Source organism: Solea solea, chromosome 16 (assembly GCF_958295425.1).
Source record: "Solea solea chromosome 16, fSolSol10.1, whole genome shotgun sequence".
NCBI classification, from domain to species: Eukaryota; Metazoa; Chordata; class Actinopteri; order Pleuronectiformes; family Soleidae; genus Solea; species Solea solea.
In genome coordinates this window covers 8364784-8391382 of record NC_081149.1, presented here as the reverse complement: position 1 = coordinate 8391382, position 26599 = coordinate 8364784, and the positions used below count along the sequence as shown (strand labels likewise).

Sequence of the window (26599 nt, the reverse complement as noted above, 5' to 3'; positions counted from 1 at the left end):
ATGTGGAAATGGGTTTTTACGCCACTTAAATTTCATAAATGCAACAACCGATATTTTATATACAGTATAGTGTATCTATAAATACAATTTATATGTGATTTCTGTCTTCATTTCATCACTCAAATGGCTTTTGAGGCTCCGGATTAAATTTATTTGGGTGGAGAAGAAACCAAAAATGGTTCTTTTAAAGTTGCAGACAACTGAGTTTTGGACTGTTATTGTTCCTCTTTCACATGGCTACGACATGCAAATGTGCAACTCATGTTTTTGGTTCTCCAAACAGTAAGCTGTCTACTGTTTGTAACACGCCGAGTATGCAAAAGTATCCTCATTCTCCCCGACTTAAAACAAAAAACCCTGAACTATCCCTTTAATCGTCTTTGTATAAGAATATTTAGCATAGATTTCAAACGCCCAAATAAAGAAAAAGAACCTGCGTAAACCTGCAGTGATGAAATAAGACTTAAAGTCTTACATAAACTGAACTAAATACTGTATGTCCTCACTAAAGGACGAGCTGTGTCCCAAGAAGTTGTCCATTTTAGGACAAAAGGCATTATTGCATCATTGTTGCTTTCCACATGATGATTTTTGTGTGTCATGGTTCTAAGTTTAGACGCCGCAGAGACAAAAGAGGAAACAGAGACACAATAGAGTTTCACACACACACACGCAGCGTCTCAGAGATGAGTAAATGTACGATTAACGTTAAATTAGAGTGTAATAGTGAGATTATTTAGGGGAAACAAAAAAAACTAAAAACATTCCTGAAGCATTTCCTGCACAGATGCCTCTCTGTTGTTAACAATGGTGTGAGAATAGAACAGAACTCTGCATATTGACTTTTCTGAGTCACACGGTGAAAACCACAAACTCCCGGGTTTTTGTATCTCTTCTACCTGGATCCAGGTTTATGTCAGGCTTCACAGCCGGTGACTCAGCGAACGAACCTTTACCTCCACATCACACCTGGGATTAGTCATTTACCAGAGAGGATGGGATTGCTTAGCGGCTATGGAGCCTGTTTTTAATAACATGTAAATTAACGTCATCAGATGCGTCACATGTCTGAGCAGCTCTGCTAAACTTGTGCTTGATTAGTGTCAGATTAAACTGGATTAAAAAAGGGAAATGAGGCAACACTGGGTCGTATAGTAGATGAAGTAGAAAAGAGGTGAGAATAGCTGAGATTAGATTAGATTACATTAGAGCAGATTAGTTTTGAGTGATATTAATAGCACTGAATGAAATACAGAGAGGAATGTTATGAGGCAGCATTTGGATTATGTTATACACATACAGATTAAATTGGTTTGCATTTTAATTACTGGTGAGATTTCATTAAATCTGATTGGATGAGATGGGATCACCAGATTGGTGAAAAACATCAAGTGAAATAATATAATCTCATGTAATCTGATCCCAAAATAATCTGATCCCATCCCATCCAATTTGATATAATGAAATCAATCTGATAGAATGAGATGGGATCAGATCATCTCATGTAATCTGATCCCACTTCATCCAGTCTAATATAAAGGAAATCAATCTGACTGGATGAGATGGGATGAGATTACATGAGATGATCCCATCTCATTCTATCAGATTGATTTCATTATATCAGATTGGATGAGAAGGGATCATATTATCTGAGATTACATGAGATTACATTATTTCACTTAATGAGAATAACTCACATTACATTACGAAGACCAGAGATTAAATGAGATGTAATAAATTTACTTTAGAGAAAATATAGGATCGAATTAGAGTAGATTATAATACAGGCGAGACATATGTTAATTGTTGTGGGACTACAAATTAGATTACAGTAGATTAGATGAGAGACGAGATATGTGTTTTACTTGTCATGGGATTAGAAATGAGATTACAGTACATTAGAATAGAGATGAGCTACAGGTGTTACTTATCGTGGGTTTAGAAATGAGAAAGCAGAAATGAGATTATCATTATATTGTTGGTGAAATTTACCTCATGAAACCAGTTTAAATTAGATTTAGATAGATATTAGAGATGACTATAGGTAACAAAAATATAAAGCAAGATACAACACTAGGAGATAAGATTAGATTATTTGACACTAAACATAAGGTTAAAAAAAGATTAGATGGAATTGATGAGAGTGAGACTAGATTAGATCACCTTGAGTTAGACATTTGTTTACATTGCACCAGATGTTAAATCAGATGTAATAGAATGATGCGAAGTGATTAGATTACAGATTAGTCAAGGGTAGAGGATAGATTATGATAGAGTGAGGGGGGGGAAACGTTGGGTAAAGCTCAAAAGAAAACAGAGAAAATAGCACTTGTGTAGTATTTTGTGTTTGCTGCACGGTGAACTCTCTGCAGAGCGAACTCTGTTGCTGTGAATCAGTCAGACTTCCTGCTGCTCAGTCAATGCCATGCCGTCCAATTACTGTCCATCTGGCAGCAGTGAGCACAGACGACCTGCAATAAAACAAAACAAAAACAGCGCACCATGTGCAGCAGACTGGGTTTTTTTTTGTCAGATCAGCGTGCTGTGGGGTCCGGGTTCCTTCAGGCCGTGTTAGATTACAGGAAGTAACACTGACTCACTAATCTGGCTTCTTTTCTGAAGTCTGACGAAATGTGATCTGGTGCAGAGAGGCCTCCTGTTGTACAGACATCAGGTTTGTTCTTCTCTTAAAGGCTCCAAGCGACTGGTGAATGAAAGGGTTAATATTGGCCACTCAAAGGGAGGAATGAAGTCATGGCACGATAATAAATCACTTGATAACAGTACATTTTCTCCCTCAGTGAGTGTTTTCTCATTGTTTTCGGGGAGAATACCTGAGACATGAGACAGCAGCTTCTGGCAAGAGCGTCGCGCAGCTTCAACTGTTTTTGCAGATCTGCAGACTTCCCATATGACACAAGATTTAATTTGGAACATCGACTGGACATTCCACTGACTTCACCAAGATGTGTTTCATATGAAAACACTTTACGTAACCAGCCGGAGAGCGGAGAGTGGAGAGTGGAGAGAAGAGAGCTGCTGCTGCTGCTGCTGCTGTGTGGAGACCCGACTTGTTGCAGTGACAGTGGTGGACGTGTGAACCACTACTGATCTGTGAAACACACACAGAACACTGAAAGAACATCTTTACGCCAAAATAAAAGCACGTGGTTTTACACAACAGGCCTGTTGGGTGATACATGCTCATTTCTATACCTGATATGTCTTGTCAGAGCTCAGTGATGTTGAAGGAATGAGCTGCTGACCAAAGGTGAGACTAAATATGGACATTCAAAGACATTTTATGGACCGTCATGAAAGATACATGTTGTTGTTTCCACATTTAGCCTTTTTAAAGGGGTTCGGATTAAGGATCTTGTTGAGTTTTACATGTGAAATTGTCTCATCTCCTGTAACTGTTTGTACTATTTGTGCTTGCTGTGTTGACCAGGATTCCCTGGAAGAAGAGCTCTTGTATCTCAGTGGGAGCTTCCTGGTTAAATGAAGGATAATGAAATAAATAAATAAATAAGTAAATTATTATTATTGTTGTTATTATTACTATTATTATCATTATTATCATTGTTATTAAGCATGGTAAATGTCTCCAAAAAAGGCTTGGATGTTGTGAAAGAACAAAAACAGCTGCAGGGATTTAAATTCACACACTGTAATTTATCAGAATAACTTTCATCCACCTTCGTGTGAGTCATCGTGAGTCTCAGATTCACGTCTTTTTTCTTTTTCTTGATGACTTCATACTGAAACAATCTGCATCTTGTTACATTCTGGTCTGGATCTGACGGCACAGTTTTGCAGCTGCTGTTTCACTCTTTTTTATCTGTGTTTAGACCTAGAACCTGTTTTGTCATGAATTCATTTATGTTCATGTTTAATTTTGCAATTTCAGCTTGTTTTCTGGTTGTCTAAGTGAAAATGACAAACCCTGAACATGAATGAATAAAGACTGCACTGCCACCTTGTGTTCAACCTCTGACATTCATGTGCAAGAAATATTGAACCATAATTATGAACCATAACCACTTTTAGTTTATTTTGAATATACTCTAGTTCAGACGTCTCAAACCCGTGGCCCCTGGGCAAAATGCTGCCCCCAATCGATTTCCTGTGGCCCGCCACATGAGATCAAGTTATGATTAGTTATTGCTGTGTGTTTTTTTAATTCTAAAAATCATTATTGTGATTTATATATTGTTTCATAGCTAAACAAACACTTTTATTTTGAAATTCTGTGAAATGTCATGTCACCTATATTATTATTGTGATAATACCGTGACATGACGTATCATCCACCCTTACTAGACAGTTGATTTGTCCCAAAAGGTTGGATTATTATTATTTCTTTCCACTTTACTGACCCCCTCCTGACCAGCAATGGCCTCGAGATCATATAAATTTGAGACCCTCTGATCTAGTGTGTGTTTGCCATAGCCATAAAGTTATTTTCTTTTGAATTGATTGTTATATTTAAGACACAATGGATGTTTTTAATTTAAAACATTTTAATTCAGAGAAACACTGGTAGTTGTCTTTTTTACTCTACTTTACTTTTACTAGAAAGTGCAGTATAGAAGGTGCACATATCACAGAGCATGGCTTAGTGATACTGTATTGTACAGAATGTTACGTAAGTGGGAAGCTTAACAGTGTTTAATCGAGAAATTACGGTGACTATAGAGACAGCAAAACATCTGCTGACACTGATGGGAAAGCTGAATGAATCACATTGAAGCAATCACAGCACAAAGTGAGTCATTGTTCTGGAGAATTCTATACACACCAGAACAGCGACATCAGCTGGACATTTTGGAGTCTTGCATTATTCATGTGTCAAATGTGAAGCCTTGTGGTTAAATTTATATTAATTTGACACAGTTGTTTGGTTCAGTAAATGTCACTTTACGTTACATTTGTATAAAGAGAGCTCTTCATCTTTTAAAAGCAGTGTTATTGCACTTGTTAATACATTTTTCTATGAATTGAATGTGTAAATAATTGTTTATTCACACAGGTTTTGGGTTGGAAAGTCCCCTTAACTGGGAGCATTAGTATGAGTATGTTATGCTAAGTAAATTAAAAGCATAAAGCTCTCTTTGTATACAGTTTTTTTAAAAGTAAAAAGTAAATTAGATTTTACTTATGGTTTAACTGTGGAAAATTTCACATACACATACTGATTTTATGAACTTTTAATGAGTTCATAAAATACTTTTTAAAGTATTCTACTTTATTTATGTTACAGCAGTAAGTATACATAACATATTCGTTTTCTTCTTGAGAATTATGTTTAAAAACTGATCTTTGTTTGTTTTTTTTCAAATACAATAATATTGAATATGTAGCCGCTCTGGATTTTATTGTGGAAAACTCTGACCGGAAAATATGCTGTACTGTAGTAGTGTCTACCTTGACAAAGTAGCTGTAGTTACCAACTGTGAACACCAGAGGGCACTGGCGGTGACTCGTAACTCTACACTTCTCCTCCGTGAAGCGATGAAGGGATGAAAGCGTGGTACTGTGATTAAGACCTTTGAACTGTAGAGGGCAGTATTTTCACTGTCGGAAATTATTATCAGAAGAGGAAAGAAATGGTCAACAAACACAGGGTTTCAGGATTCCAGACTGTATTTTCTGACAAGACTGTACACCTGTGTGTAGAAAAACAATTCATTTTCATTGTTTAAATTCACACAATGACACATTATGACCTGTGACCACCTGGTTATTTTGATAAACAGCTTACTTTACCAGTTTAAACGCTTTTGAGTTTGCCAAGCCTGTGATATCAAGGCCGGCACAGAATTTTTCAAAATAAAATACTTCCGAGTAAAACCCTTGACTAGAACTCCTTTGCAATAGATGGCGCTGTGTGTAGATTTCGATACATGCAGCGAAGAAGACAATGCTAATCAATGGCTGTTTCCGTTAGCTTTCAGACGCAATAACGTTATATTTTATGTCTAGTGCTGCGTTTAGACAGCGAGCCGTTTAATGAAACCCATGACAAAAGTAAGCTGTTTTAAAAAAGTTCATCTAGATCGTTTATGTAGCGGCGTGTTGGCTTGTTGAGACTGCCCAAAACATGGAGGCTAGCCATACATGCTAAAAGCCGCCTTCATATGTCTTATTGTTATGTGTCACAGCGATTAATAACGACATCTTTTAACATTGCAGGCCTACAGCAGACATTAAACACAACGTTTAAGCTACTTTTAGCGTGAAATTCCAATGTAAGGTGCTATCATTTCATTGAAAGTTACTGATCGTAACTAGCTCAACGATGTTAGGTGGTACTTTACCTGCTATAAAAGTGTGTTGGCCGTTTATTATTCTGGGTTTACTTGTGTTCACACTGACTTTTCTGCATTAGAAAATACTTGAAATAAATTCGGCTTTTGCGCTTTAGGCAAAATGAATCGCCCAAAACCTCCAACTTTGAGGCGCCCCAGTGCTGCAAAACCATCAGGTATGTTAACAACACACTCTTCATTTTATTTGGTTTGTTTGTCATGAACTGTGTTATTAAACATGTTTGCAAATATAACGTAGTTGGTCAAAAGGGTTGTTTATTATCAGCAGTAATGTTTTAGTTGTCTCCCCTGAAAAGCAAGGTAAGTATAAAACACAGTTACATGATTTAATTTGCTGCTAAAGTTGCCATGTTACTATTGGTTACAGCTAAAGTGACATCTTTAAAGCACAAAAGGGGAGTATGAGGACTTTATTTTCATATTGAAAACCCTTTTAAAGAAGTTGAAACCAAAGCTAGGGTTCTTCTTTAGGAACAAATCACGTCTTCCTTTCAATGCCAGGAAACGGCTTGTCCGTAGCTGCCATTTTCTTATCAAATATTGATTATGGAGGTATTGTTTACATGAATGCTACTGCCAGCGCTCTGCAGATGCTGGATGCTGTCCACCACAGAGCCCAAAGATTAATAACTGGCTGTAAACACCTCACCCACCAGTGCACTCTGTATTCTCTGGTCACTTAGTCATCATTATCCACACATAGACTTTTGCATTGGTACAACTTCATCTGTCTGCACAGCTGTAATATGGTCGCTATCTTCCAGGTCACCCACCTCCAGGGGATTTCATTGCCCTTGGATCAAAGAGCCAGGGAGGGGAGCCCAAAGCCCCGGCTGTGCTCCTGAAACCAGCAGCTACAGGTTTGCCAGCTGACCGAAAGAGGGAGACATCCTCCGCTCTGCCTTCCTCATCGAGTCTGTCCAGCCTCGCCAAACGTCCTAAACTATCCACCACTCCTCCAGTCAGTGCCCTTGGAAGACTTGCTGATGTAGCAGCTGTGGACAAGAGGGCTATATCACCCTCGATAAAGGAGCCCTCAGTGGTGCCAATTGAAGGTCTGTTTTTATGGAAGACATGTTTAAGTTTACACAGGAATGGTTGTAGCCCTTCACTCACCAGGCAGGTTAAAACACATTTTTTCTCCCCTGTTCAAATGTAGTGTCACCGGTGGTGCTGCTGGATGAGATCGAAGCTTCAGAGTCTGAAGGAAATGACGATCGCATTGAGGGACTGCTGTGTGGAGCAGTGAAGCAACTCAAGATGAACAGAGCCAAGCCTGACATCACGCTGTACCTCAGTCTCATGTTCCTGGCCAAAATCAAGCCCAATGTTTTCGCAACTGAAGGAATCATTGAAGTGAGACTCATGCACTAATTCTTATGTGTGCAATCAGTTGCTCATTTAAAACTCATATTTTGAGTGCTTTAAAATTATTGAGTCACCCTTTATTTAGTCTTTTGTACTTGCTCTCATCACCAGGCTCTGTGTAGCCTCCTGCGTCGGGATGCGTCCATCAACTTTAAAGCCAAAGGCAACAGTCTGGTGTCCGTTCTTGCCTGCAATCTTCTGATGGCAGCCTACGAGGAGGACGAGAACTGGCCAGAGATCTTCGTCAAAGTAAAAATCCCCTTAGAAGTGAATTAATAAAATATATTGTTTTTTATTGCATTTATATGAACTTTCATTCTGAAATGTATCGGCAGGTGTACATTGAGGACTCTCTGGGCGAAAGAATCTGGGTGGACAGTTCTCACTGTAAGGTTTTTGTTGACAACCTCCAAACTGCTTTTGGGACAAAGATGCCGCCAAAGAGTATGCTGCTGCAGGCTGACACCACCCGCTCTGGTGGAGATCTCAGTGCAGGTGCAGTACAATGTCAACAAGGGTGTTTATTTTCGGGGAGATAAAAGCTAAAAATATAATATTGGTGTAATAATATATATATATATATATATATATATATATATATATATATATATATATATACATAATAATATAATGGAGCTTTTTTGGGCCTTTTAGGTAGCAGCCCTCACCCTTCGACTCCCGATGAAGATGACAGCCAGACTGAGCTGCTGATAGCGGAGGAGAAACTCAGCCCTGAGGATGAGGGACAGATGATGCCGAGGTATGAAGACTACCCATATACAGTAGATGCTTAAAACTGCCTTGTTTATTCTCAACTAGTGCAGTACTTGTGCAATGTGTGCCTGTTTTTTTTTTTGTTTTTTTTTACCAATATCTCTGCATGAACTGTTGGACAGTTATGCGATTAACAGACAGACATTCCTTCCTTGCATTTGTAGATATATCTCTGGATGCAAATCAGCTATGAAATGTTCATCCTAGGTTTTAAAATTTCATGAACACAACTAAATGTATTCACAAAAAACTTCCCAAGAGTAGCTGAAGGTTTTTGCCTTTTGTCAGTAGGTATGATGAGCTGGCAGAGAGCGTGGAGGACTACGTGCTCGACGTCCTCAGGGATCAGCTGAATCGCAGGCAGCCGATGGACAACGTGTCGCGAAATCTGCTGCGGCTGCTCACGGCAACGTGCGGCTACAATGAGGCACGACTCATGGCCGTGCAGAGGCTGGAGATGTGGCTCCAGAACCCGAAGGTAAGAAGTGTAACACTGACCCTGGGATAAACTGACTTCTGCCAGGCTTTCATATAAACACTATCTCTTTTTATGCTAACTTGCTTAGGCAAGGGCGTTATTATTGTAAATGAAACCAACTATCTTTGCTGCTGTAACACTGTAAATTTCTACTTCGTGGCACTAATAAAGGACTTCTCCTGTATTATCTCATAATAAAGCATTTCACTAAAGGCTTAAACTCTCCTCCTTGTGTTTCCCCTGTGTGCAGCTGACTCGCCCGGCCCAAGACCTCCTTATGTCTATGTGTATGAACTGCAACACCCACGGAGCAGATGACATGGAGGTGATCTCCAACCTGATCAAGATTCGGCTCAAACCCAAAGTCCTCCTCAACCACTACATGCTGTGTGTCAGGTGCAGTGTCTCATTTTTTCTCTCGTGCATCTTCTCGCCATGTTTGCCTGACTCCCGGTAACTGATGCTTCGGATGGGATTTTTCCAGGGAGCTCCTTAATGCGCACAAAGACAACTTGGCCACGATGGTGAAGCTGGTGATCTTCAATGAGCTGTCCAATGCCAGGAATCCCAACAATATGCAAGTCCTCCACACAGTGCTGCAGCACAGCCCAGAACAGGCTCCCAAGGTAAAACTTGAAACGGATGGTTTGCTCTTATCATCGTCATCTGCATCTGTTTCTTTTATCCCAAAATAAATTTCCCCATCTCCTGTCGTGTCTGCAGTTCTTGGCGATGGTGTTCCAGGACCTGCTCACCAATAAGGACGATTACCTCCGTGCCTCACGAGCATTACTGAGGGAGATCATCAAACAGACCAAGCACGAGATAAACTTCCAGTCCTTCTGCTTTGGTTTAATGCAGGAAAGAAAGGAGCCCAGCTATGTGGACATGGAGTTCAAGGTAAGAACACAAGAAAGATACTCAGCTCCTATCTCTTCTAACTTTTTAACCCTACATGTATCTTTATTTATAACGTTACAACGTTTGAGGAGGAGTTATGCAGATTAAGGCTCAGGTGCATCATCGAGCCATATTTTTACACATGCTAAAATCCTGAACAGAAGCCTGGAGAGAAACGGTTTCCCTTCTTTGCTCCATAATTCTTTACTCCACAGTTTTCCTACATTCCTGTGTGAAGAGGAGAATCTCTGCTTTTGCTTTGCTTGGTCTTTAACCGCGTTTGTCCTCCCGTAGGAGCGTTTTGTTATCCAAGTGACGGATTTACTGACCGTCTCCATGATGCTGGGCATCACCGCTCAGGTCAAAGAAGCTGGCATTGCATGGGACAAAGGCGAGAAGAAGAGTGAGTGTCTTTGTTTCAGTGACATATTTATTAACTGTAAAGCAATATTCGATATTGTTAATGTTTTAATTAAATGTGTGTGTGTGTGTGGTTGGTTTCTTTCAGATCTGGAGGGCCTCAGGTCATTTCAGAACCAAATTGCTTCCATACAGAGAGACGCTGTGTGGTGGCTTCACACTGTGGTTCCCACCATCAGTAAAGTTGGTGCCAAAGATTATGTTCACTGGTCAGTATCTCCACTTTAGAAAAAAAATACAGAATTGTCAATTTTAATGACAGATATTGCAATATAATTGTTTTCAAAGTAGAGCTTTAGTTTGATTTTCTTGGTGTAAATGGATTTAAAACATAGTGGAGCATTGCCACATCAGATACCATCAAATATTACGTTAGGCAAGGATGAGAACCTTCAGATTTGCAGCCTAAATGGTGATTTCAATTTGATAGCAATTGATTGTGATTTTATTATCATTCTTATGAAAAACATTATTGATCATCATCTCTTGTGTCTGCAGCCTCCACAAAGTGCTTTTCACAGAGCAACCGGAGACGTATTACAAGTGGGACAACTGGCCCCCAGAGGGTGACAGAAAGTGAGTCTACCTTGATGTTTAGAAATGGAGCATCTGTAGTATTATGTTAATACAACCCAGCTGATGTGTCTTCTTTTTCTTTTCCTCAGTTTCTTCCTTCGTCTCTGCTCTGAGGTTCCTCTCTTGGAGGACACACTGATGCGTATTCTGGTGATCGGGCTGTCACGGGATTTGCCGCTGGGTCCGGCCGATGCCATGGAGCTGGCAGATCACCTGGTCAAGAGGGCGGCTGGAGTTCAGTCTGATGGTATGTGATAGTTCAACTGTACAACTGTAGTCATCGCTATATGTGCTCCACTCTATACACAATCTTCAGTTTAATGAGCAGCAAATTTAAAATATTCACAGATGCGATCAGTGAAAGTCATTCTATAAAGTCCCCGGCAGTTTGACTGACCGTTTCTTTTCAAGTAGATCTGGAGGTCCTGAGAGTGGAGAGGATCCAGCTCATTGACGCAGTGCTGAATCTGTGCACATACCATCACCCAGAGAACATTCAGCTGCCAGCAGGGTACAGTGAATTTCTGTTAAAAAAAACACTTCACAAAGTCCTACGGTTAAAGGTCGAGTACACTGACATTTGATTAACTTTAAGGTACCAACCACCAAATTTGGCGATATCCGCTCTCTACTGGAAGGCATGGCTGCTGATTCTTGTTGTGGCTGCGTTTAATCCCCAGAGGATAGGTAAATTTCATTTTATTTTTCACACTGAAAATGTTTTTTTTGGCATGTTGTTGTTCTTTGATTTTCCAATAATTTATGTCATTTGTGATTGCGAATTGCACCTCGGTTATGAAATGCTTAAATCGGGAAAATGTGTGTTTTGATATACTCTGGGACACTTTTTTCCCTTGAGGTTTGGCTGCCTGGGATGGCTATCCAACACTGAAAATGCTCATGGAGATGGTCATGACAAAGTAAGTATATCATTCTCAGTGGATTGTGTCCCATGTTTATTTGTCATGCTTAATTTGAAACCGACGTCTCCGTCTACAGTAACTACACATACCCTCCCTGCACCGTTGCCGACGAGGACACAAAGACCGAGATGATCAACAGGGAGCTGCAGGTTTCCCAGAGGGAGAAACAAGAGATCCTGGCCTTTGAGAGCCACCTGGCAGCAGCTTCGACCAAACAGACCATCACAGAGAGCAACAGTTTGCTGCTGTCTCAACTCACGAGTCTGGATCCACAGTAAGACGAATCATGAGAAACTATTTCACAGTTAGTGTTTCATAGAAGCTCACAGGACTGTACTGCTCCCTTAATTGTATACCATATTCCCATTTCTGTTAGTTAATTAATCCTTTTATTAATTTAGATAAATATACAGTTACGTCATTGTTTGCGTTTAGGGGTCCTCCTCGTCGGCCTCCACCAGCGGTGCAGGAGCAGATAAAGAGCCTCAACCAGTCTCTGCGTCTGGGACACCTCCTCTGCCGCAGCCGTAACCCGGACTTCCTCCTCAACATCATCCAGAGACAGGTAACGCCAACAGCTATCAACGGGTAAAAGGAAAAAGAATGGAGAAATTAGAGACAGGTTCATCAAATCACTTTAGTGTTACAATGAGAGATGCACAACATTCAAGAGTAATCCTGTACTATAAATCAGAACAGGTTTCAAGTCTGATAATCATTAAGCAAACTTTTGAACGATCAATAATTTCAAATATTGTTGTGTCAGAAGTGTGATTAAACGGCTTTGTTTTAACTGTACATGAGAATATTTGGAATAATAATCACATGTGGCAGCAGAAGGCGCCTCTTCAACCCAAGTCACACTGTGTAGCATTAGATAAAGACAGATAAACTGAGCCTCATGTAAGAAGAGCTACCACAATCGAGTCGTAAAGTGTGTTTTCACTCCTTCACAGGCTTCCTCTCAGTCCATGCCATGGCTGGCTGACTTGGTTCAGTCCAGTGAGGGGTCCTTGGATGTGCTCCCAGTGCAGTGCCTGTGTGAATTCCTCCTGCACGATGCCGCTGATGAGAGTCAGTCAATAGAGGACGACGATGAAGCGGAGAGCAAGGAGCAGAGAGCCAAAAAGAGACAAGTATGTTGATCGTGTGAAACGTTTGTTGTTGGTGTCAAATATGATGCATTTAAAACACATATCATTAAACGTATTTGTGTCGGAATGCAAAGCGGTACTTAGTGACTCTTGACTGAATCATAATCTCACATTTTAGAGACAACAAAAGCAAAGGCAGCTGCTTGGAAGACTCCAGGATCTTTTGTTGGGTCCTAAGGCAGACGAACAGACGACATGTGAGGTGCTGGATTATTTCCTGCGTCGCCTTAGCTCCTCTCAGGTGGCCTCCAGAGTCCTAGCCATGAAGGTATTGAATGTAGCACAAAAAGTCCTATAATCTCCAGTAGAAAGTGCTCAGGATTCCACTAAACAAGACACGGATTTGTGTCCAGGGTTTGTCGCTGGTGCTCGGTGAGGGAGGTTTGAAGGACGGAGACGAGCGGGATCAGCCCATGGACGAAGATTCAATGGATGCTGAGCTGTTGCCCGGATACCAGTGGCTGCTACAAGACCTTCCAAAGCTGCCGTTGTTTGACAGTGTCCGCGGAATGACGTCCACCGCTCTGCAGCAGGTCAGTGTCCGTGTCAGGGAACTGTCCTTATCTGGAAACAAAGGTGGTTTAATGAGTTGGTGTTCAAAACGTGCATTTCTGCTCCCTCACAGGCCATCCACATGGAGACAGATCCACAGACAATTAGTGCCTATCTCATCTACCTTTCCCAGCATGCACCAGTGGAGGAGCAGGCTTCTCATAATGACCTTGCTCTGGTAATTGCAAGCGAGTTGCTTAGATTTCACCAGTTCTTTTGAAACGGTATCCTCTTTGGTTGTTCTCATCCAGCGTTGCCGTCGTGAATCTGGTCTCTTTTGCAGGACGTTGCCCGGCTGATCGTGGAGCGCTCCACCATCATGAACAGCCTCTTCTCTAAACACTCCTCCAGGCCCGAGTCTGAGGCCATGCTCTCTGCTTTCCTCAACATCTTCTCTTCGTACATCAGGAGGATGAGGAAAACCAAGGAGGGCGAGGATCTTTACAGCTGGGTGAGCAGTTTTCCTCTTTATAATGGAAATGTATCTGGGCCTGGACGCCATATTTCCCCACAATGAATGTTGGTTTAACGGGTCTTTTATTTTATATAATTAAATGGGATCAATTAAAGCGCGGAAAGATTTTGTGTGTGCTGGTGGGAATATCAAACCAGAGTGGGAATTCACCTAACCTTTACTTGACATACTTTTACTTTTGTATTTTTAGTCTGAATCTCAGGACCAGGTGTTTTTGCGGTGGACTACAGGAGAGACCGCAACGATGCACATCCTTGTCGTCCATGCCATGGTTATCCTGCTGACTCTAGGGCCGCCCAAAGGTAGTCTTTGTGTGTGCTTACAGGATGTGACATTTGCATTGATAAAGAACAAGTTTACTAATGTGTGTGTGTCTGTGTGTTTTAATATGTACAGGAGAGAGTGACTTCTTTCATCTTCTGGACATTTGGTTTCCTGATAAGAAACCTCTTCCCACTGCCTTCTTGGTCGACACATCAGAGGAGGCACTTCTCTTGCCTGACTGGTTGAAACTCAGAATGATCCGGTCAGAGGTTGCCCGACTGGTTGATGCAGGTACGTCGTCTCATAGCTCACAAAACGATTGTTTTCAGAACGGATTCGTCTGTTTTGATTATGTTCTCGATGAACAGAGTAATCCTTTTGTCAGAGTGTGTCAGAAAATGTTGATTTGTACTTCTCAAAAGTACCAAAACTGTACTGTTTGCATTTCCTACTTGTAATGGATGATTGCACATGTGTCCCTCAGCTTTGCAAGACTTGGAGCCTCAGCAGCTGCTGCTGTTTGTTCAGTCCTTTGGCATCCCTGTGTCCAGCATGAGTAAACTTCTGCAATACCTGGACCAGGCCGTTTCCCATGATCCACAGTCACTCGAGCAGAACATCATGGATAAGCGTAAGATAAAGAGTCTCCCGCAGTTGTTCTGCTCTTAAAATAATTGTGAGGTTTGTTGTAAAGTTGGTATGACTGATCTAATTTTTTAAATTTTTTTTTTTTATTTCCTCTGCTACAGACTACATGGCACACCTGGTGGAGGTGCAGCACGAGCGAGGGGCCACCGGGGGGCACACTTTCCATTCATTACTGAGCTCCTCTCTTCCAACTGAGAGAGGTCAGCGAGTTAATCTTCCAAATGGTTATTTCTGGGCAATGCCAACTAAAAATAGATAATAAAAAATAATTGCCTCAGTTAAACACTCATTGATTTCTAACTTTATTAGTGCAGCTCCAGTCAAGCTGAAGGGTGACCGTTGATAATGTTATCAGTGACATTTTCATTGAATTTTAAGCCATGGTAAAGTAAAAGTGCAGTTTATAGTTTAAAATTAATGACAGAATCTCTTTATGTCGATCTTTCTTCTTTGTTTCTTTATAAATGCTCTCACTCAGGGTAAAAAGAACCACGGTTTAGAAAAGATATCACAATAATAAAACACGGAAATTCTTTCTTTGATTGCTTTTGTTGAATGTTAGGTGACTTTATTGCTTCTCAATATTTTTATTACATCACCCTGAAACAGACTCCGCTGATACAAGTAAGGTCAAGGTTACCGTGGAAACGCCCCACAGCTCTGTGAAAATGAGAGCAGCCTCTCAGCTTCCTGTGGTCGGACCTGAAGATGATCTGACTGGAATGTTGCTTCAGGTAGAGATTATCTCTGCTCTCACTGTTTCCCGTGTCTGTGCAGTAAATTGTTACTTTTACCGTAACCAGGTCAGATTAGTTAATGTTTCTGTTTCTTTTACTTTGACAGATATTCCCCTTGAAGGTGGACCCTCGCTGGCCTGGTCCGCCCCCCAGCCAGCTCTCTCTGGCCCTGCAGCAAGCCCTGGCCAAAGAGCTGATGCGGGCCAAACAGGGCCAAGTCCAGCAGTGCAGTTTGGCATTTCGCCTCCTTCAGGCCATCGCTGCCCTGCTCACATCTGCCCACGCAGGGCCAATTGTCATGTCAATGCACCGCAGCCATGCCCTCTCCTGTCCTCTCATGCGCCAGCTTCACCTCTATCAGGTAAGGCTCAATGTGCTGATTCATCACAACACGGAATTTACAGTGTTTTTTTTGTCTGTTTTCTCTTGCTCAAAGTTTCTCTTTCCTTCCCAGCGCCTCGTGTCCCAGGACATTTCTTTCTCCTCGCTGTTCCTCAAGGTCACAGTCGAGATGTTAATCTGGTTAGACAATCCGACTGTGGAGGCGGGGCCTCTGAAGACTTTGCTCAGGTCCTTCGCTGGGCAGAGTTCCCACAATCACAGGCACGCGGACGGTGAGCAGCACCTCAGATTTTCGTCCTATTTAGATGCCGATTCATCCAACTCATGTATACAGAGAGTGATGAAGTGTCTTTGTCCTGCAGTGCGGACAGGTTTCCTCCACCTGGCTGAGGCCCTGGCGTATCGCGGAGACACTGAGGTGCCGCTGAGAGCCATCATTGCGATGCTGAAAGCTGGGGACAGATGTAACGCAGAAGCAGAGCTCATTGGCAAAGGTATTCTTGGAATTATGTTATATACAGAAATGTGCATAAAAAATTTGTTTAAACTGGCCGATCAGACATTTCTCTTTGTTGTCTTAACTTATCAAGTAAAAATAACAATTATTTCTTCTTTTGAGTTGACTAGCATTGAAATCAAGGTATTAGTTTTCAGGAGAAGATCCATTGTAAGTGTTGTTGATAATAACTGTGGCATTGATTGCACTGACTGCACATGTGTGCACATGTATATTGTTATACCTAGATAATCGGCAGTGGGCGGTTCTTATTTATTAATGTGCCAATTATTACAAATGCACTTTTGCTCTCAGAAACCTCAGAAATGTTGCTAAGACACTAAAACTTATATATATACTGTATGTATATGTCAGTATAGTTCACTTTATATAAAATTTTGTTGTAATACATTTGGCTGCTTTTAAGGCACAGGTAAATTTAATGGGTTTTACAAAAAACTAATTGAAAACACTAAAGAAGGATCAAGCAGATCCATGATCTGTTACTAAGACTGCAGTTTTTATGAGTGTTGTTATTATTTTCCAGTGTTACACGGGCTGATGGAAGTGAAGTCACCATATTTGGAGGAGCTACTGTCTCTGCTGATGACTGTGGGTACACAGAACGGGACAGCCGGCCCTGTTGCTATGGTGATTTCCTTGCTGCTCCAGGAAAGTGAGGAGCGAGCTGTGAAGAAGGAAGTGGATTCCAACAAGTGAGCACGGCAATTTGTATTTTCCTCTCAAGTCATGCAAGAAACACAAATATCTGACAGTCACAGGAGCAGTTGACAAACAGCAGCTGCTCCTACTGTCTGTGACCCGGCTCCTCGTAAACTGCTGTTGGATTTGGTTCGGGGACGTTTAATTGGTTTTTGTGGCTTTTCGAGAATCGCACTGGTGTGAAAATCTCGGAATACCCGAGATTCTTCTCTATGTTCGGCTCACAGCTACACTGCCAGAGAGGCAGGTGCATCGAGGTCGCTCGTACATTGTCTCGTGTGTGTTTCTAGATTGAAGTGTGGAGATGCATTGCATTGCAGTGCATTGTCTTTTTTACTTAGTTATTTTTTGTCCTTTTATTTTCCTTATGTACTGATCTCCCTCCATGAGAGTCAAAGCCAAAGTCAATGTCAAAGCACCCACAAAAAGCAACTGCTACCTTTTTATATTATATTTATTCACACTCTCTTTGTTTCTCACATCTTTAAATTCACACCAGGTAAAAGCATCATCATTCGCTCTTCACAAACACAAATGGCAGTCGTGATTATTTGCATATAGTGTAGGGAAGTGAGATTGAATCTCGAGTGGTCACAGGAGACTCATTCAGGATGCAATTTAATGCCAGGTATAAAGGACAACCTTACATAAAGCTGTTGCACACATATACCAGCTCAAATCATATCCTCACCAGTTCTTGTACTGATGGTGGCCTGCAGCAAAATCATCAGCATAATATGCCCAAGACACCCAACCCTGGTGTCAATAGAGCGATAGCACTTCATGTCATACATAGATGGATAGATAGATAATAGAGCTGCAATGATAACATGATAATTACATTTTTCCAGCTCCTTAAATGTGAATATTTTCTTGTTTCTTTGCTCCATGTAACAAAGAAATCGTTAAAACTGAATAATTTCAGTGGGTGGACAAAACAAGACGGTCAAGGACATTCCTGCACATTTTAGGGATTATTGTATGGATGGATTCACTCTATTGAACGTTATTGATCCCAAAACTGAGACATGAGACACTACCGTCTGAAACATGTCGTATCCATTTTATTTTTAGTTGTATTGTGCATGGTTTCCCTCTGAGGTCACGATTAAGGCTACAGGAGCGGAGTGTTGTGACGTTTAGTCACATCTCTGTAGTAAGTAACCGTTCAGCTTTAACCTTTCCCTGCAGCTGTGAGGTGACAAAGTCTGGACTGAGCTCTGGGCTTCTCGTCGATTGGCTGGAACATCTTGACCCAGAAGTCACTTCGGTGTGTCCGGACCTTCAGCAGAAACTGCTGTTCACCCTCAACAAGGTGAGATAAACCGTGCCAGGCAGAGATTATACTCCACGCTGAAGATAAATGTGTTTCCTCGGTGTCAGTGATGCGTCCTTACAGTACGTGCCGTGTCTCCACTTAAGGTTCGAGGCACCCCTGCTTACAGACCCTATCTGCTGGCCTTGCTCACACATCAGTCAAACTGGTCGACCCTCCTGCAGTGCATCAGCGCTCTTCTCGGCAAGCGGCGAGACTACAAGTACATCTTTATTTACTGTTTCTTAGGCACAGATTGTATCCTATATTAGGAAATTTTTTTAAATAGCTGTATGGTTTTTTTTTATAGACTGGACCCATCATCAGCCCTGGATTTCCTGTGGGCCTGCAGCCACATCCCACGAATCTGGCAAGGACGTGACCAGAAGATCCCTCAAGTAAGTTCACATTTTCAAACACGTGTCGGTCATGAAATGTGAATTTCTGCTGATGATGACCGATGATGTCATGTGTTTGCCGCTTCGTCCGTGCAGAAGAAAACGGAGAAGTTTGTGCTGCGACTCAGTTCGGAGGAGCTCATCAGCCTGGTGGACCTGATCCTGTCCGAGTCGGAGCTCAACAGCCATGACTCGCAACAGTGCGACGACAAAAGCAGCGTGGACCAGGCCTCGCGCTCCCTCATCCAGTCTCGGCTGCCCCTCCTTCACTCCTACTGCAACGGTGACCTCGAAAACATCAAGAAAGTGTCGGAGTACCTCATCAGCTGCACAAAGAAGCGGGAGGACAGGTAACCTGTTGTATTCTGTGGATTCAACACTTTTTCCCCTGGCCCTCAATCCATAGTTATCAACGATGCATGTGTTCATCACAGTTTTAGGCTCACTAATGTGCTCACCTCGTCCATTTCAGCACATTGTATTGTTACTCCTAATTAGCCTCGATCGGTGAAAGTCTTTTTTATTTCGTGCTGATAAAGTTGGGCGAGATTCGCAGTAGGTTTTCCTTCTCAGTGCAGATGAACTTTCCTGTGTCAGCCACAATGCCGTGGACCAGGGAAAATGCGATAATTAGGTCTATTGGTGTGAAATTAAAACCAGCAGAAGTCGTCTATACTGTGATCTCTTTAAAAGCTCAGTGTGTTATAATGAAGCCAAGAGGATTAAGGCTCGGAAGCTCTCAACTTGCCTGTGTTGTGAATTCCTGCTCCGACTTTGCTGTCAGAGATCAGGGTGCAACTCTTTGTGGAGGCAAAACCCTCCTCTCATGAATATGTCTCTGGTTATTAAACCACTTTAATGAGGAAACTTTGGCCAAGGTCGGGCAAAATTAGCTTCCGAATTACAGCATTTTAAGTACAGCTAAGCTGTCGGGTAAAATGGCTGCTTGTGAAAATGTGGTGGGATAAAAACACACTGCAAATAAAGGGTTCTGGCCTTGTGTTGAATAAACACTCGACTGTATGTTAAGCATTCTTCTGGCAGATAAGCTGGTGTTTATTCCAATTACACGTCGGCTACTGAACGAGGAGCAGACACTTTGGTCTTGGTCAAGGTCGCTGTGGTTTGCTTAACGCCATAGTTGTAATGAACTTCTAATATAAAGATGCGTCATGTTAGCCTGACATGGGCCTTAGCCAGGAAGAATTGGAATTAGTTAACACACACACACACACACACACACACCAATTAGTGATAGTGAATTTGCCCTCTGCATTTAACCCATCTTTTTTTACACACCAGTGGTGAACACACACAAACCGGGCACAGGAGCAGTGGGCAGCACTTATCTGCCCCCCGGGGAGCAATGGGGATTGGATGCTTTGCTCATAGGCTCATCTGCCCTTGACCTATCAGAGGATTGGAGCCAGTGACCCTTCAGTCACAAGACCAATTCCTTTCCTCTTGGCCATGAGGATTGTGTGAATTCACTGCAGTGACCTGAAGTCAAGTACCTCAGGATGACAATGTAATTCATGTCTCTGCATTTGTTTTAATGAGCCTTACATTTTGTGTCGTGCGGATTTATACATTAGTAAAGTGGTTTATCTTGGGAAAACAATAACACTTTGTTCCTACACACCTCTACAGTCTATTGCTGGGCAAACATATAGAGAGATGAGGCAATTTACAGTGTCCAATTAACCGCCGCATGTGTTTGGACATGTGGGTGGAAACCGGAGAACCCAGAGAAAATTAGAATTAAGTGGTTTCCTCAACTTTCAGTCAAGAACAAAAACTTAATTTAATTACCAAATATTTTATCCCATGTAATTCAAAATGGACTGACGTGAAAAATTAGTTTGTTTCTAATCGTTTTTTTTTTTTTTTTTTGGCCAAATGACTTTAGCTCCACTTAATCACATCTGTGATGTCGCGTCACTTGGAGCACTGCAGAGTATAGCTCACTTGAGCTGAAAAGCTGCCGCAAAACTGTTTGTGGCTGCACCAGAATTGGTCAACCAGTCACTGTCAATTAAATAGCTCCAAGCTACACAACCCAGTAACACCAGGGATTACAGTCTTTATTATTTAGTTACTAAGCTTTTAGGCTTTACTGTGGACAGCTGAACTTTTTTCCCCCCTCAGAGCCTTTTCCCTAAACCTTAACCTTCGGTATACTTACCTTTTTTTATTTATTTATTTTGTTTTATCTTTCAGGGCGATGAGTAAGCGGTGCCAGAACTTGCTGCTGCAGATCTACCTGCACTTTCCCGAGGTCATTCAGCACGTTACTCTGCCTGAGGGCACCTTCAGCAGCGGAGGAGCCGCGGACGGCAGCAGCTGCAAGGTGATCATCTCCTGCACATCAAATACCAACTTAATCTAAGGGGATTTTCCACTCATGACGCAATCGTGGGTGAATTATACCAGAGATGCCACCCTGACCAGAGGCTCTCTAAAAATGAGTACAAAATATCTGTTCTTATTTAGATTCATTTGAAGGAAAACACGTTTTCTAACTGCTCCATACCAACACATGCAGATTTATTTACAGTTTACACTTCACAGTAGGCCAAAAAATTTACTGTATATTATTTATTTTATTTAACCTTTAGTTTTTCAACCACATTAACACCAAAAGTTACACCAGAAAACAGTAGGTACAAACAATATAGGTGAAGAACGAAGCACAATAATGATATACGTACAGTACAAAGCGTTTGAGATTAGAGGTCGGCCGATATGAGTATAACTTTTTAATGATAACAAATAAAACAAAAAAATGCTTAACTTAAGTAAGCAGTTATTGTACAACACTAATGGTCTGTCTCTCCAATTATATACAACATATAAATGTATAAACTAATTATTAAATACATGCAAGGGGTCATAAAAACAAAAACAAAATATGGAAGACTTATGAGAAATTATGTTTTAGTGACATGCTTTTGTGTTTCTTGGAACATAAATACGTACTTAAAATAATTGACCGACTGATGAATACTATATATAATAATTATAAAACCAACTGATTAAATGGTTTACAACTACGTGAGATGTTGTTGAATGGTTACAGTGTTAAAATGATCACATGAACCATTTGCAATGCCCTTCAGTCACCATGTCATCTTGTACAAACACATTTTGTCAAATAAAAATGTGCCCCACATTTTTACTGGCACAATAATCACACATAAAAATAAATATGTTGTCTTTACTGTACAACTCAAGCTAAATGAGCTTCATGCTGAATATTATTTCGTTCCTCAGCTGGACATCCTGGTGCATCGCCTGGTCACGCTGCTCGCTGAGATAGGAGACTCAAAGTCGGCCGAGAGTCGCGTGTCGGACGCCAACCTTGCCTGTAGAAAGATGGCGGTGTCGCATCCCGTCCTTTTGCTCAGGTGATTTTTCACAGTTCGCTCTACAGTCGTGTGAATGAAAAAAAACATGCCGCAGCCTTTCTGACCTTTCCGTCTCGCTCCGCAGACACCTGCCTATGATCGCGGGCCTCCTGCACAGTCGCATTCACCTCAACATGCACGAGTTTCGGCAGCAGAACCACATGACCTTCTTCAGCAACATGCTCGCCATCCTGGAGCTGCTGCAGCCGCTCGTTTTCCACAGCGACCACCAGAGGGCGCTTCAAGACTGCTTTCTCTCCTTCATGAAAGTCCTTCAGGTGGGCGGACTCACACACACACACACACACACACACACACTCACACAGACACTTTTGTCAGAGTGGATTTAAAACAGATTTGATTCACAGTGTTGACGTGTGTTTTGTTTTTCTTGTGTAGAACTTTCTGAGGACTCGTTACCCGTTGGTCTTCATCAACAAATTTCTGCAGTTCACACAGAAGTATATAACGCACGACGCAGCTGCCGCCATTCCTTACCTACAGAAGCACTCTGACATCTTACAGTTAGTATATTATAGCACTCAATTATCTGTGTGTTGCAAATGCTCCATCAATGAACTGTCAATGCATGACTTTACTGACAGTATTGTTGTTGTTTTTTTAGAGATTCATCTTTTATTTCTCTCTCTTTTTAGGTGTCTGTGTGCAGAAAACCCAGACCTGGTGCAGCTGAAATCTCTCCTGGCTGGACTCACTTTGCCAGTGACAAGTTCTTCTGCTGAGGACACAGCAGAGGAAAGAGATGGTGGGCACCTTTTTTTTTGGTGTCGTCTTATTTCCAGCATATGGAGCAGGAGTCTTACAAAGAGTAGAATATAATGATCACAATGTTAGACCTTTAAAAAATCTTATATACTTGTTCTAAAACATATCTAGGTAGGTTTTTATTACATACGTTTTTAATTTACTGCACTTCAGTCGCACTTTAAATTTAGGTTGTTTTTTTTAGGTCATGTCTCTGTGTAATGCATAAAAATAAAGCTCCAAAGAGGAAGACCGTGGTGGAACTGTTAGCTGAGCCGACAAACAGCCAGGACAGAATTTATCGCAGCACACTTGGCTCTGCCTGGCTGTGGCAAACATTGTGATAGCTACCGTTCCCACCTTTGGATTAAGAGCTAATGTGGCATTTGCAGGATTATGTTCTCTACGAGGTGACTTCACAGGACTAAATTTTAATGAGTCTCATCCTTGAAAATAACATTACTTCAGTGTCTGCTGGTGTAAAACAAGTTTTTTGTCTGAAAGAGCTCGTTATAGTTGATATTCATTCACATCTGTCTCACTCGATATGGGTTCAGTCATCAATTTACTTTTTTTTTTTAAACCTGAGGAAACCTCTGGAGCCCTCATTTATCTTAGTGAACCATACATCTGGAAAACAGTTGTTTATTTGTCTCTCTTTACTAGATGACATGTCCACTGGTTCCCTGCCCCTTGTCAGCATATCTGCCTCGGTTTCGCTGAGCACGGCCGACATGACCATGTATCTGAAAAAGATGTCGCGAGGAGAAGCCGTCGAGGGTGAGTAACGTACCGCTGCAGCAACGTCACCTGCTTTAATCCCGTGTCAGAAATGAGTAATGTGATGGTTTGTTTGCTTTTTTTCTTTACTCTGATGAAGATGTGTTGGAAGTGTTGACAGAGGTGGATGATAAGTCCAGGAGGAGCCCAGAGATCATCCAGTACTTTATTGTGAGTCATAAAGAACTGTGAAAGTGTTGCGCATGTCAATGTGTGTGTGTGTGTGTGTGTAACACGTCCGTCATCGCCTCGCGTCTCTTGTTTGCAGAACGATCTCCAGAGACTCATGGTTTCCCCAGAGGAGCTGTGTCGAAACATGGCCTTCAGCCTGGCCCTGCGCTGCATGCAGAACAACCCCTGGTGAGTTTTTACAACATCAAACACCTGAGTGGAATCCAGAAGTTTCAATCATGTGACGCGCGATATTCATCCGTCTTATCCATCATCGTCTGTCGTCACGCTGTTCTCACTCGCATCCATTGTTTTCTGCGCCGCAGCCTGGCAACGGACTTCCTGCCAACATTCATGTACTGCATGGGCAGCGGCAACTTTGACGTGGTGCAGACTGCTCTCAGGAACCTTCCAGAATACGTGCTTCTCTGTCAAGGTAAGGACGACAGAAGGAGGTCAGCCACATCCTTTTTTTGGCGGTGATGTGGATAGAAGCAGGCATTCCTGTGACTCTATATCTTGGGTATACAGTCGTCGCATGACAAAGACATAGCAACTGAAAACAATACTTATAATGTTGTAACTACTTAATGTTCACCCAACACAAGCGGTTAAAATGTTGTAGGAGTCACACGTTCACACGATCGCAATCCATGCTGTAGGAAAAGCTCATTTTTATTCCCGATGTCAAGGAGAAGTACGACACTACCCACAATCCTCAAGTGTATGAGCACAGCGTGTGATTGGGGCGAGCTTGCCAACCACAATAATCATGTCAGCTACATGATAGGCAGAGAGTTTGCCACAGGGCAGCCATTTATTTCCCTCTCTGACATCCTGTAAAAACTCTAAATATACACATACATACAAACACTGACCACTATATACGATATGCAACAAGGTTAAAGTCGACAAACCCTGAAAGTCAATGGGAAAGGGATTATCTGCTGTGGTTTGTGGGAAGCATCATTGCCTCACTCTTATTACAGAGTTCCCAGGGTCCTTGAAGAAATTGCCCTAAATAGACATGGGTCATTGAAAGTGCTTGAATTTCGTGCCACCCACTGTTCCATGCGCTGCCTTACGCAGAACAAACGTCGTGTTGTAGTTAATAGCGGTGTCGTGGACACTGTCCGCCGTCTGTCTCCGCCGCTGACGTGAGATTCCACGCAGAACAACGAGCGAGTAAAGTTAAGCAAGAGAGAGAGCAAATGACAACGTGATGCCTGGGAAGATCTCTGGCTCACCAAAGAAAATGACCTTGAAAAGTCCTTGAAATTTGATGTCAGCCAACCAAAGTGTGGGAACCCTGTTATTAACTAATTGTTAACTAGCCACTGACCCTAATAATGTAGTCTTTTACCTCTACCTTTTCTCAGTTTTTGCTCTTAATTAAGTCTTTTAGGTTTTTATTTCATAGCGTACATTCACTGCGTTCTATAAATTACTTTTTTTTTCCCTCTTCCTCCTCCTTTTCTTCTTCTTCTCCTCCCTCCAGAACACGCAGACATCTTGCTCCACAAAGCATTTTTGGTCGGTATCTACGGACAAATTGACACCAGTACAGTGATCGCAGAGTCTATGAAGGTTCTTCACATGGAAGCGACAACATAACACGTTTACTGATGAATAAACGTGTCATTCATTCTCTGCATTCCCAGGATAGATATTATTATTATTATTATTTTTTTTTTTAAATGTTGCCTTTTCGTGAAAACATTGCTCTTATTTGAATACAGCAGATTATAGAAATCTGCGGCTCTTTTCTTCGGCGCTTCAGACTAAAGTGAACTGGAGCCACCAGTAGTGTCATAATTAACTCACTTCAAAGACGAGTATTAAATCTCCCCTTAAACGAGTTGGAAAATGTAATAATGAAAACTGTGAAATTACTATTCACATTATAAAATCACAATTAGTGCAGTAATCACTCATTAAAGGGTGGAAATTGTTTTAAACTGATAATGTAACAATACTTTTCAACGGTAATGGAAAAACTGAAACCGTGTTATCGGTTTTCTCTGCGTAATTTACAGAGCGGTTTGTTTGAATAATTGTAAAATAATAAAAAATTGATTATATTACAAATATTAAACCCAGCATTTCAGTTGATTTACAGGGAGATTTGTTTGTGTCATAATTTGAATTTTTTTTTACAATATTCACATGCATTTTTATGAGCAATTTTCTAAATTTTGAGTCGGAATACAACAAGAAATAATGTCACGATGCTTTATCTGTTACTAGAACACGAGCTGTGAGCCACTCTGGGCTGAACTGAATAAAATAATGTTTGAAAAATGAGTTATTTTTCACGTTTCACTCAGTTTTTAACTGACAGGAAGGGGAACGTCTGTGGCAAATTACAGCAGTGCAATCGCTGCAGTTTACAATGTTTTTACAACTCTTCAGTTGGAAAACTAATTTGCACAAGAACCAATTATGACCTTTCAAAGCGACGTTTTTGCACCTCGAACAAGATTGGAAGTGTGGAAAGTTTGTCGTTGCGGTATTTCTTGGATCCTGATGACACTGGAAGCGGCTGTCGTCGGTCGCGCTCGCTCTTCACTCAGGTGTAACAGACAAATTAAAGGCGCGATG

At 41.5% G+C, this 26599-nt stretch overlaps 1 protein-coding gene across 5 annotated transcripts; it reads left to right on the top strand.

Annotated features, from left to right (window-relative positions):
- Positions 1-5893: 5893 nt before the first annotated feature.
- On the top strand, positions 5894-26302 carry ints1 (integrator complex subunit 1). 5 transcript variants are annotated; one of them, XM_058653630.1, is made up of 48 exons: positions 5894-6030; positions 6428-6487; positions 7097-7387; positions 7492-7688; positions 7812-7949; positions 8036-8195; positions 8355-8460; positions 8766-8952; positions 9203-9348; positions 9437-9578; positions 9676-9852; positions 10147-10255; positions 10361-10481; positions 10771-10848; positions 10938-11095; positions 11263-11359; positions 11444-11535; positions 11708-11768; positions 11848-12045; positions 12207-12336; positions 12728-12907; positions 13044-13193; positions 13279-13458; positions 13551-13655; positions 13761-13928; positions 14143-14254; positions 14349-14507; positions 14701-14847; positions 14966-15064; positions 15474-15598; positions 15708-15962; positions 16056-16215; positions 16306-16437; positions 16987-17155; positions 18354-18477; positions 18585-18700; positions 18788-18875; positions 18972-19225; positions 21096-21225; positions 22149-22282; positions 22368-22560; positions 22682-22806; positions 22939-23048; positions 23714-23827; positions 23928-23998; positions 24096-24187; positions 24325-24434; positions 25497-26302. In XM_058653630.1, exons 2-48 carry the CDS (start codon positions 6433-6435, stop codon positions 25610-25612), a joined length of 6561 nt encoding a protein of 2186 aa, XP_058509613.1. In that variant the 5' UTR covers positions 5894-6030; positions 6428-6432; the 3' UTR covers positions 25613-26302. The 5 variants fall into 5 exon arrangements, with proteins under 5 accessions (XP_058509613.1, XP_058509612.1, XP_058509611.1 ...); XM_058653629.1 differs by having other exon boundaries at positions 11260-11359; XM_058653628.1 differs by having other exon boundaries at positions 8763-8952.
- The last annotated feature ends 297 nt before the right edge of the window (positions 26303-26599 follow it).

Bases quoted from the DNA above. Each gene is read 5' to 3' on its own strand.
- ints1 (XM_058653626.1), top strand. From the start codon at position 6,433: ATGAATCGCCCAAAACCTCCAACTTTGAGGCGCCCCAGTGCTGCAAAA. The intron at 11,096-11,259 runs GTATGTGATAGT...TTTCTTTTCAAG, and splicing joins GGCTGGAGTTCAGTCTGATG to TAGATCTGGAGGTCCTGAGA. The intron at 16,438-16,986 runs GTATTCTTGGAA...ATTATTTTCCAG, and splicing joins AGCAGAGCTCATTGGCAAAG to TGTTACACGGGCTGATGGAA.